The 12984-nt window shown below is 42.7% G+C and overlaps 1 protein-coding gene across 1 annotated transcript in view; it reads right to left on the reverse strand.

The window, feature by feature from the left end:
- The window catches only part of LOC122800512 (MRN complex interacting protein), a 302966-nt gene that overhangs the window by 114937 nt on the left and 175045 nt on the right, over positions 1–12984 (reverse strand). Inside the window, exon 4 of the mRNA XM_044069952.1 lies at positions 4873–4970. Within this exon, the coding sequence (XP_043925887.1) occupies positions 4873–4970 (98 nt within the window). The remainder of the gene's footprint in view (positions 1–4872; positions 4971–12984) is intronic.

Consider the following 12984-nt stretch of genomic DNA (forward strand, 5'->3'; position numbering starts at 1 on the left):
TTGCAATAGTCCCAAGAGGAAGAAAGCTCTCAAGTGCTTGCAACGCTAGTAACACTGCTCTCATCTCCAGGACATTGATATGCAGATGCATCTCGTGCTCTTGCCACGTGCCTTGGACTGTCCTGCCTAGATAATGCCCCCCACCCCCACCCATCTGGGAGGCATCCGTGGTCACAGTGGCAACCGGAGGCAAAGGAATTATCTTTCCATGAAATGAATAGCAGAATCGAATAATGCAATTTCTATCCATTTTGATTGTGTCTGTTGAAAATTGCTTTTCCTTGCCTCCTGTTGCATATGCTACTGTCAGATAGTAGTTTTCTGCTGGTGTGTCTTCTGTCAGATAAGTAGTTCAGTTGTCTGTGTATCAAGGTGTCTAGCCAGTAGTTTTCCCCCCCTGTGTTCCAAGTTGAGAGGGAATGTAGTAGGTTGAATAATAGGGTTCAAGGAAACCCTGGATACCTTCCTGGTAAAAGTAGGATTGGAGCAGACACTCTATCCTGGTGGAAAGATGAAGGCTGCACTGCCATTAATAATGCTAACTCAGATGATACCTATTTGCTGAAATATTGCTAGCAGGAAGGCAGTTTTCTAAGATAAGAACTGTAAGTCTGCTGTTGCTGCTGGTTCAAAGTGTTAATTTTCTCTAGGTGGTTTCCTTGCGAAGGGTTTTCCCGCATTGAGGTTGTCGGTGTGAAGCCACCAACTGAGATCCTGTCAGCACCTGTCTGTGAGCAGAATAGAGTGAGAAAGTGGAAGATGTTGAAGAGACCACTGGGCGAAGAGTAGCCACTGAAGGAGCCTCATATGTAACCTTGCCAGGGGAACTAACAATCGTAGCAGCCATGGTCCTCAGAGGGAGCAAGGCGTAAATCTGTTGTTGTAAAACTCTGATTCTTTCCTGTGGTAAAAACTCACGCATTAGCACGGTGTCTAATTCGGTGCCTATAAAGGTGACATGCTGCGAGGGCAACAAGGCAGATTTTTCCCAGTTCAAAGTGATGCCCAACTGTTGACATAGGTTGATAGTGGTGTCTCTGGTCTGAAATAGCAGATGCCTGGTGGTGGCAGTAAGGAGCCAGTCGTCCAAGTATGGAAACACTTGGAATCCCAGACGTCTCAAGTGAGCAGTCACCACTGCCATGCAGTTGGTAAACACCTGGGGGCTGTGGTGAGACCAAAGGGCAGGGCTCGAAAGTGAAAGAGACTGGCTCCCAGCCAGAAGCGTAGGTGATTTCTGGATGCCCTGTCCATCTTTATGTGGTAGTAAGCATCCTTGAGGTCGATGGAGCACATCCACACTTCTTTTCCCAACAATGGGAGAATAGATTGCAACGTGACCATTCAAAACTTGGACTTTTGCACATGGGTGTTCAATCGGCTGAGATCCAAAATGGGTCTCAGGTCACATGTCCTTTTCGGCACCAAAAAGAATCTGCAGTAAGTCCCTAATCTGATCTGGGTTTGAGGGGACATGTTGGATGGCTCCTTTTTCTAGCAGCTTTGAAACCTCTGAAGCTGCGGAATCCCTTTGACTGGGTGGAACATCCGGGGTTTTCTTGATTGGAGGGGGAGTTGACGAGAAAGGAATGATATATCCTTCGGAAATTATTCGTAGAATCCATTGGTCCTGGGTGATACCTTGCCAGGCCTCCGGGTATAATGAGATGCGGCCCCTGACTGGCTCTGGAAACGCACAGTCGGGCCTCCCATCAGGAGTGGCGGTAGGGAGAACCACGAAAGGAACCGCGGTCTCCCGAGTTACGAGGGCCTCCTCTGCCCCTAGGGCGGCGTCTACCTGAACCCCCCTCCCCTGACTTTGGAAGGGGATTCACCTTGTGCATCGGGAAAAAAACTCTGATTTCTTGAACCACATCTTCCCACCCCTCTGAACCTTGGGATAAGGCCTAGAGGGAAGGGAAAAACGGACTCCTATGGCAGACAGAGTTTTCCCCTCTTGCTCGCACCTAGTGAGCGTCTTTCACCTTGGTTCCGAACAAAGAGGAACCATCAAACAGGGCGTCAGTGAATGTAGACGAAGGCCTCCGCGAAATGACAAAGGCGCATCCAGGCATGTCTCCTAAGAGCGACTCCTGAACTTGCTGCCCTACCCGCTCCCTCGGCTGCATGAGAGATAAGCCTCATGGAGGAGTTCACAACAGAATTGAGGGTAGACATCTGAGCATTGACTTTCTGAGCCACTGCCTCAGAAACGTTACCCGTTAAGAGTATCTCCAAGGAGATCTCTCTGGAGCAGTGTAAAGTGTGATAAGTAATTCAGTGACCGCAAAGTAAAGGCTGCTGAAGAAAACATATGCTTCCCGTACTGGTCCATAGTCCTAGACTCCTTGTTAGGGGGATGGACGGTGGAAGAAGTCTCAGCCAATTCCTTCTTGGTGGCCTCTGCCACCACCATGGCATCCACAGGGACTCCCTTGGATAGAAAATCCTTATCAGAAGGGGCAGACAAAAATTTAATGGGTCTCCTGGGGACTGGTTCCACAGAGTCAGTAGTTTCCCACACGCTTCGACTAACCAGATCCAGAAGCTCGAAGGGTGGAGACACGCAGGAGGCCGAGGGCTGAGCACCAAAGGCCTTCAGGAACACAGACTCCTCTTCGGAGGGGGCTTTGGATGGCCAGTCGCCCCTTTGCTTCAAAATCTCTAGGATGTCAGAGAAAGAAACATCCTCAGAGGATGACTTAGGGGACCCCTCAGATTCCTCGAGGTCGGTGTCTGACATGAGAAACTCATCTTGGGAATCTATGTGCTTCCTCTTGCATGTTCTCAGAGTTTTTGCCTGAGGAGCCACCCAGAAATACGGGGACCACTCGTGGGGGTACCCTGAGGCCTTGGGGCTCCGCTGTCAAGAGATAGAGGGTGATCAGAGACCAGCACCGGTGCTGTAGGAGACAGAGTGACTGAACAGTATGATGCCGCTGACGACCTGGCTAGAGCGCTCCACATAGTCTCGAAAGCTGGTCCTCCTGGGTCCTAAGATCGACCAGCCACGGAAGACCTCGGATCAGAAGGGACCAGGTCCGAAGCTGAGACAGGAGTCGGGGCTTCCCCACGCCGAAGCACCGAAAGGGAGACTAGGAGCCGAGAGGAGTCCCGAAGCCTCCCCCTCAGGTCCAACCGAGGAATCCCAAGTCCTGAACCCCGTGGACGGCGCCGATTGAGTCAGAGCTGATGTCGGAACATATAAGCCAGGATGGGCTCTCGGAACCGACCTAGGGACATCAAACGGAGCCGAGCACTCCGGCTCCGAAAGATGAGATGCAAGTATCGACGTAGGTAGAGGGACCGGCTCCAGAGCCGACTGGGTCGGAGCTGAAAACAATTTAGCCAGTACCGGTGACTGAAGAAGTCTCTGCACCACTCTATCAACATCCACATCCGATAAGGTCCTGTAGGATTTAGAGGATAGGGAAGGAAATAGAGACCTCCTCTCTGAAGGAGATCTGCGAGGAGGAGATACCGGCCTAATGCTTGGTGACCAGCTCCGAACAAGCTCCGAGAGAATAGGAGCCAAAGCAGGTTCCATAGAAACTGACACTTCCTGCGGCCCCAAGGACAATGGAGCAGAGGATGTCATCGAAGATTTAGCTGTTTTCTCCAGCGGCTCCGAGGATACTGATGGAGCCGGGGATCTCTTTTTAGCCTTAGAAGATTTAGTTTTAGATGGAAAAGACTTAAAGCTGGAAGCACTCTCCAAACCCTCCTCGAAGGAGGGTTTCAGAAGTCCCTTCAAAATCAATTTGTTCTTCCTTTCCTGAAGAACACGCGGGCTAAAAGCATGACAAAAACTACACGATTCCTGGAGGTGAATCGCTCCCAGACAGTACACACAAACAGAGTGTCCATCAGTGATAGACATCTTATAACTGCACTTCGTGCACTTCTTAAAGCCCGAGGGCTTATGCTCCTTAGTATCTTTAGACATAGTCACTACAAAAACTGAGTCACTAACCCAACAACCAGACCAATGGTCAATTAGCCACAAACGCGGGAACAGAACAGACAGTACACCACAAAGACCTCTAACTTAAACGGTCCTAGAACACAAGGTCAAGAGGGAGGACTAGTTCCTCTAAATTAAACGGTCTTAACCCAAAGGAAGTTAATTTAGCACACAAAGGTAAGCGAGGGGACAGACTAGGTCCTCTAACTGAAACAGGCCTAGCCTGCTGGAAACAGCTAGTGGGATACCACAAGAAACATGCTAATTCAAGAAAAAAAAAAAAAAACAACTTTTCCACAAACACAGCTCAAAGATACACACACAAATAGCTATGAAAATAGCTTTTGTTGCAAAAACGTCTCTGCTATAAAGATGAAAAGAATACTTTGCCACAGCCAAGAGCGAGACCATGTCCGAGCTACACGAGCGGCAAACGAGATCTGGGGATAGAGAGCAGTGCAGCATGGGATATCATCTTAGCCCAGGCAATTGAAAGACTATGAGCTAAAGTATGGCCAAGTAGGGGTCGACATTTGGCTCCGAACCCACTGGTAAGAACGTAAGCGAGATTGGACTACATAACATCCTCTTTTGCATGTGGACATCCTGTGCATGGGACAATCACAAATAGAAAGGGAGACAAGGCACATCCTCAGACTCCTACAACTACCTTAAATATATTCTATTTAGTACCAAGAACAACTCTCACTCTTCAAATACACAGGACAGATGGCACACATTTAAGTGGTTTTGAATATGCTTCTCTTACAAAAAAAAAAATAATAAATGCTGTGTACATCCCTCTCAAAACTTATGTGCAAATGGGACCACTACCCACAATGAACTGCTTATACTGCCTTTAACAAAACACATTTTGAAAACAGGAATTCTAAAAGCCTATACATTACCATGCTGCTAAATCAGCTCCTGTCTGCTTATCCCCCTGCATCATGTTTAACTTCTGAACATGGTGTCTGCAGTCTGCTCCAGTGCCCTCTCCATACACCTTTAAAATAAAAAGGAAATGTAAAATATATTACAATGTTATCTATATCACCATTTTCCATATGGCTTGTGACTACTGATAGGTCAGAAAGTGAGATACATCACCTGCTCCTGTGATGAAAATAATTTTAGAACTGGAGATATTAGAAAGGCAGACTAACACCTTGAAAATACAAAAATAAAGTTGACTTACTCCTTTAAAAACTGCCATTCAACAATTCAAATTTGATACAGTCTGACAGCCATCTGGACAATTATTCTGGAGACACTTTCCTAGTCTACTTGGAGCAAAGGAAATAAATGCAAATCCTTCCTTTGACCTTTACTGCAACATAAACTTAACATGCACAAACTAATTATCCATAAAACAATGCAATAACATTGATAAGATTTAAAAGTTTTAAACCATACAGTAAGCATTATATGCAATTCATTTTTTTACAATTAAATAAAAATGTAAAACTTCAAAGCATTAAAAAGCCAAATTTTAAAACTTATTTTCACCAGTACTGAGCCACTATCCTTTTATTAAGTAATGGATATTTTTAAATAACTGAAATAGTTTACTCTGCAAGTATACACACTCACTCTAAGGGCAGATTGAAAGACACAAGGCTCTCTACTAGAAATGCTTGGATGAAACAGGGACAGAGACCTTCGGAAACATTATCCCTGTCAACACTATACTAAGCATGTTCCCAAAGTATTTCTGATATGTTAGTATACAGCCTAGGATACTCCCCCTCCTGCTTTCAGTGATATTTTTAAGACAGGCTGGGGAACACGCTGGCAAACAAACTACAGAAAATTATTTGAAGAGATGGCCCTCTGCATCAAGCTGCTTTACTGTACTGAAAAGTAGAGGGAGTAGGTCAGATATTGATTCAGCTCAGGTGACGTACCACTGACTGAGACTATAACCCACTGTGCATCAAGAAGGCAGCAAGTGAACAGAATATATGTAAATAAGCTATGCATTAAGAGTAATACCCTAAATTAAAGATCATAATACTGTGTGCTTACATGGTGATTATATCTACAGTTTTTGCTGACAGGTATAAGACCTCTTAAAAAGTTTGAGCAACATTATCACATGTTAGCATCAGGTATAATTAGAAGCACCATAGCAACAGAAGGTCCAGCATACTCCTAAAGCAGCAAAGCAAGACAATTTATCCTTTTAATTCTACAAAGTGCAGGAAATAATGAATGAGAGCAATGTCAGCTACATATTTTTTTGAATACGTTCTTATCTGCCACTGCAAAAAGAGGGGTGTGTGGTTAGTTTGGTTGTTGAGGGCAGCTGTGTATGGATGGGATTACACTGCCTTTATTCCGAGTAGGTATTTCGCAGGGGAAATTTCTTGTGCGGTTTCGGAGTATGCACTGGCAGAGATTTCCTAGCTGCAGCTGTTTTACCTTGTTGGTGCAGCCATCGAGTCTGTCAAAGTCTGGGATTATCAGGAGTTTGCCCCCTGACAAGTTTTTTTTTTTTTTTTTTTAATCATAATTTGTATTCATTTTTCCTACAGCAGCAATCAGAAGGGTGCACATAAGAGAAAACATGAACAATCTCAACAGAAAACACAGTGGTAAGTAAACTTACACTACTCGAATAGATCACTGATGCATTAGCCTTAGCTATATCATGTAAGTGTTGTATATCTTGCCAAGGATAGAACAGCTGTCCAGCTTTCAAACTGAACAGCACATTCCATGTGCACCGACCACTGATCACTCAGAGTTGGAGAAAAATCAGCTGTCTGGCTGCCTAGCCCCTCCAAAGTTATTATACAAACTAAAAGGGGAGGCTAGAGCCCTGAAAGGGAACAATGCTAAGTAAACAGAAATCTCTGTCCACACCCTGGCAATAAAAATTACATAAAATATGGGGGAGGGGGGACAACTACTGGAGCAGTGATCTTAGTCAAACACCGACTGTTATACCAAGTTTTATTTACACAACGGTACCATGTTCATACTTATGATTACTACTGCACTAGCCTACGTTATATGGCTAAAATAGCATAGATTATAAAATGTTTGGGAGAACAAAGGATGAGGATTCAGGAGCCCAAGCAGAATGGGCTTAGTTCTACACTTGGAAAAGAAGTCTAGACTAATATTCTGTACATGTATGTACAAAACACCAAATTGCTGCCTCTAGAATACTTCAAGTCCACTTCTTTCCAAAAAGTGCTGAAAAAGCCAAGGCCTAGTAGAATGTGTCTTGACCCCACCTAGAATTAACTTGTTATAGTAAGAACAAAAGGAAATAACAGCATAGACAAACATTTGGAATTTGTCTGCTTTGGCACTTTTTTACCTACATTAAAAAAATAAATAACTTGAGCAGTATTTCTGAATATTGTACTTATATCATTATAGCATCAAAGGCGTCTGTGGACAATCATATTACGAAGAATCCTTTAACTCATTTTTAGGTTCAGGAAAGAAGACTGGGAGATGAATAGCTTCTCTCAATGTAAACTTTTGATACTACTTTGAGAAATAATACTTTATTGATGGTTAAAGAAACCCTTAGTGGAAAATGAGAAATGAGCCTGCAACTCGTATACCCTTCAAGCAGAAATGAGATATCAGCAACACCATTCTCCATGGTAAGATCCCCCGATCAGCCTGTTGAGCTGGTTCAAACGGAGAAGTCATTTAATTTTGCCAAAACAAAATTAATATCCTAAGGAGGAGCCACCTCTTTTCTAGGTGGAAGGGTATGAAAATTTTTTATATACGTACAACAACACTGGACCATTTCATTTCCATCCTGCTGGATTCACACTGGCATAGCAAGTACTCCAGAATAAAGCTCTTTAAACTTCTTCCTCCCACAATGCACTTGCCCTCTCTAGACCAGCTTACGCCAGATCATGTTTGCTGCCTAAGCACATGAGACACAATATGACTCGGAATCCTCAAACAGCAGAAGGCCAGAGGATGATAGAAGGTATGTCTTATCAGACAGACAGGAATGAAAGAATCCACGGTCATGGCAAGTACATAGCTTCCACATCCTTTTTATTCTGTCCTGTCCGATCAGACTATTGGGTTAGAATCCAAGCCACTGGTATGCATGGGTGGTATCTTGATAATAGCCCTTTGAAGATGGAGACTCCAAATGAAACTCTGATCTAGAAGTCAATCAAGCTTGTAGTGCTTAGAAAAGGTATGCAACATCAACCAAGCTTCCACAGCACAAATACTGTCAACTGAAGAATTCTTAAACAAGGCTGTAGATGTAACTACAGAACATGTGGAATGAGCCATGGGTTTAACTGAGAGGGGCTCACTGCAGCTTTGATACAAAAATGTGGTACAGTCTGACAGCCATCTGGACAGAGTGATCCTGGAGACTCTTTCCCAGACTACTTGGAGCAAAGGAAATAAATGCGACTCCTCCCTATGACCTTTAGAGTAACAAAGAACATTTCATTTATCTGAACATACAAGGTATGAAGGGTGCAATCTCATTCAGTGGAATGAATAGGAAGGAATACCGAAAGGCTGACAGATTTTACAAGGATAGTATCCATCAAAACCTATGTATGGCCCGAGTGATGACAAGGCATGCAGTTCAGAAATTCTTCTGGCCAAAGTAATAGCATGAGGAAAAGTTTTCCCAGAATTAAATTTTAAGGCCAAAGGAGAAGCTGACTCAAAAGGATGTTGAGCAAGTTTCCAGACTAAATTTAAGTTACATGGTGGGGCAGGCTGGTTGGTTGGCAGTCGTATAAAAATTCCTCTTCAGCAGGTGTTGTATAAATTTATTCACTGCCAGCAAACAAGAATCTGGTTAAGGAAGAAAATTGGAAACTGGAACCTGCATCAAATAAGGTGAATAGAAACCGCAAAACATTAAGAACGGATTTGAGGATGTTGCCTTACCAAGAGATTAAAATGGTTGCATTTACTAAGGTAGATCTTTCCAAATGGTCTCTTATTGGGACGCAGACTGTATCCTAAAAATCATCTTGAGACAAGGTGAGGCTCATTGCAATCACTTGAACTGGAGAAACCAAATAGTAAGTTTTAGATTCTGCAGAAAGTAGTTAGGCTTCCTGGATGTGTGGGACAGAAGATACAGAGTTGGATTTAACAGCAGAAGCAGCTTCTTTAGATGAAGCCTTAGCAGGTGGAACCACATCTGACTAGGCCAGAAAGGAACAATGAGAATGACCACTGCGCTCTGCATTTGAGGACTTTCTGTAAGAATTCCAGAGTCAGGGGAACTGAAGAATAAGCATGGATTATTCCAGATAGCCACTACTCAACTAGAGAGCTACTTAGGGACTGCTTGCCTTGGGGGATCAAAGCAAAGTAGGTGCTGCACCAAGTACTGGTTGAGAACACAAAAAGATTGCAGCCCAAATGGTTGAAAACTGCATGAGCCACCATCGGATTGAGAGACAATCATCACTGGATAATGGAGAACAAATTATTTTCCCCACACTGATGATTGGATAAAAGATCCACCAAAAGAGGATCTCTCCAAGTATTGGTCAGAAGGATGGGGAAATAAGAGACAAAGGGTCAATTGAGACCACTGATTGCACAATAACCAGTGAACAACCTCATGAGATGCTAAGCAAACTGAACCAGATTACAAGAAGCCATTACACCCAGGACCAAATAAGCTGCAGGTTTGTTCCACAACAGATCTTGTATTGCCTTGTGAAAAGTCTGTATTCTCGCTGAGGGCATGAATACTACATGGCAAACCATGTCTAGAAGGCATTTGATGAACTGCAAGCACTCAGATATTTCAATACTTACAGCAATGCCAAAGGACAAACAAATCTGGGAAGGTAATCACTGGCTTTCTGTAGGTATTCTACTGTTAAGGCAGCCAGCAGCCAAACATCCAAATATGGGAACACAGTGAATATATTTCTGTACTACTTATATTGCTCAAGTTCCTATTCGGAAGACTGGTCTAAATCCCAGACATGGTTTTCTTATTGTGAATGAAATGTTCATAGAAAATACATGTAAAATGCTTACACTGAATAGCTTTAAATATATTAATTTCATAAGCGATAAGGAATCTGAAATGCTCGTTTTATGTTAACCTAAAGCAGTCTATCAATACAATATTTGCCTGATAGTAGAAATGCTTGTTGGTCTCTTATTGTGAACACGGAGCTCACTGTTAATGAAATGCTGATACTGAACTCAGAAAAGCTGAAAATAGAGTTTGGAACAAGCCACAAGATATCAGGTCATCTCACATTTTAAATCTGTAAATCATCAAAAATATAGAATCCTGCTACTTCCAGTTTTATAAGCATTATTTTTGCAATATAATGTCTTTTGAATATATGTAGAAAATCTTTCTATTTTTTTCTCAGACTAATTTTGTAAGAAAAAGGAAAGAGATAATTAAAACATTGCAAATTACCTTTGCAGAACCACAAGGTCCTGCTGACAAGAGAAAAAATTAAGTTGCTAAGGTCACAGCAACAATTTTACATGAGATATCTGTTAAGGTAAAATAACTTCATGTAACACAGTTCAGAGAATAATCTTTATTGTACAGAACACATGTATGTGGGAGACTAAGAGGCCAAGTTCTTATCTCCGTGAACAAGAAACTTCATTCTTTTACATTCTAAATGCTTCTAAGCAGAAAGTACAGTTGTGTAAAATCTTACAACAGTAGATGCCCTGTTGCAGTATTCTTTACCTAAGGGAGAGTACAAGAGCCAAGAAGGAGGAGGGAAGGAAGAAGGCACAGAAGAGCCCTCTATGAACCCATGCAAAATAGCCCTGACAAAATCAGCCCAGGCCCTGGCAATAACATCCAACTTGTAACGTTTGGTGAAAGTATGAAGAGAGGATCAAGCAACAGTCGCAAAGATGAAATTAGTGTCCATTCCTTGAAAAAGGCACCAAAGACTACTGCCGTAATAGAAAGTGCCTTTAACAACAAAGACAGGCATTTGCAGTGAAAACAAACAGAAATTGCCTTAGAAATCTAGGAGAAGATGGTTTGCTTAGTAACAGCCAAACCCAGAGTCCATGAATGATAGAGGAGAAGCTGTGGATAGCAATTAAAGAGTTGAAGGATTTTATCTGGGAAGGGAAGACAGCAAGGGGTCAAGTGGGATAAGCCGATTCTTCCAACAGAACAAGGCAGACTAGGATTACCCAATTTGAGGGGGTATTTTAGAGCAACACAGTTGAGGCTCTTATACATAGCACAAACAGAACACTACAATACAAAGTGGAAAGGAATGACTCTGATACAGGGAGGAAGCTCAAGAATTAAGGAGAGATTGGGATTTTGGATGCAGACTGTTAAGGAGAACAAAAATCATACAATATTCATAAAATAGCAGGGAGTACTAAAAACCAAACCAGCACAAGAATGGAAAAAAGAGATTTTACCGATAGGGATGACTTTTGGTCAGGGATACAGATAACAGACAAGAGGGGGCTAATTTATTGGAGAAAATGGCAAAAGAACCAAGGTATCGGGAGCAAATAACTAAAAAGGGAACTGTAATAGAATGGGAAGAGGCCAAGAATTTATTTGGACTGCAGGTTAGAGATAGCCTTCCCCATCAAGGATTGATATCAGAGTATAGGCAAACAGAAAGAAATAGGGTGCTCCTGAATGAAAGACCAGCACTGGTAGAGTTTTGAATAGAATCAAGAACAGAATCTGCTGTTAAAAAAGGAATAATTAGTAAAACACACAAATTACACAATGACCCGCCCCCCATTAATATTCCAAAACGTGCACGCTGATTGGTCAGCGTGCCCGTTTTAAATCAGACTTATACTAATGAAAAAGCTCCAGTCTCCCAGACTTTTTCCATTAGTATAAGTAGTTTTTTTTTTTTGTTACAGCAATGGAGAACGGAAGAGCTCCGTTGCTGTAATCTCGCTATGTTAAACGGGTTTAACATAGCGAGATAGCTTTAAAAAAAGCAAAGGAGCTCTTCCTTTGTCAGTTGCTTTTTTAAAGCTCTCTCGCTATGTTAAACGGGTTTAACATACCGAGACAGCTTTAAAAAAAGCAACGGAGAAAAGAAGATCTCTGTTGCTTTTTTTTTAAAGCTATCTCGCTATGATAAACTCCTTTAACATAGCAAGACACCTTTTAAAAAGCAACGGAGATCTTGCTTTCTCCGTTGCTTCCACACACAGCTCTGATGTACTGCGTAAGCATTCGTATGCGCAGTACACCAGAACTGCCGCAGAATACCAGACAGCTGCGGAAGGGCAGCACAGAGGCATTATACAATGCCATTATTTAAGAAAAGTATTTTTTTTCTTAAATAATGTCATTGTATAATAGCAATAATCCACGCCTGGGTATGGGTAATGCTGGATTTATCCATGGTGGTCTTTGTTTGGCCACTCGTGCTTCTCCCTCATGACCAAACCACACCAACCGTGGGTAAATCCAGCATTACCCGCACCCAGGCGTGGGTTACTGCTTAAATATTTCATGGTAATTATAAGAATCAATTAGAGGAGCTCAAAAAGACTTGGGAAGACAGACTGGATAAGCAATTCACAGAGAGACAATGGTATGGTATATGTTAATCTCCCAAATATGCAACAAAGTCTAGAAAATTTTGGATCTTTGCTTGGAAGTGTTTGCATAGATATTTTTATACCCCAAGTAAACTCTAAAGAATTTTTCCTCAGGTGGATGGCAAATAATGGAGGTGTGACGGGCAAGAAAGAGGTGGCTGGGAACATTTATTGGGAGTGTAATGAGCTGGCAGACTTTGGGGATTCCCTGTAGACCACTCTGTCAGAGATGCTGGGTGAGCAGATTGGATTGACTGGGGAGATGATTTCTTCGAGTTATGATACAGAATCGGAATTGCCTAGGCATCGTAAAGCCTTGCTGAGTCTAATTATGGTGGCTGACAAAAAGTTGTTGTGTCTTTCGGCTTTTCCCGGTTAGGGGTCGCCACAGCGGAACTCTGGTCCGCTAATGACTGGCAGTAGATTTTCACGTGCCGAGTTACCGGCCCTGA

This window comes from Protopterus annectens, chromosome 4.part0, assembly GCF_019279795.1.
Source record: "Protopterus annectens isolate FY-2018-M chromosome 4.part0, PAN1.0, whole genome shotgun sequence".
NCBI lineage: Eukaryota > Metazoa > Chordata > Ceratodontiformes > Protopteridae > Protopterus > Protopterus annectens.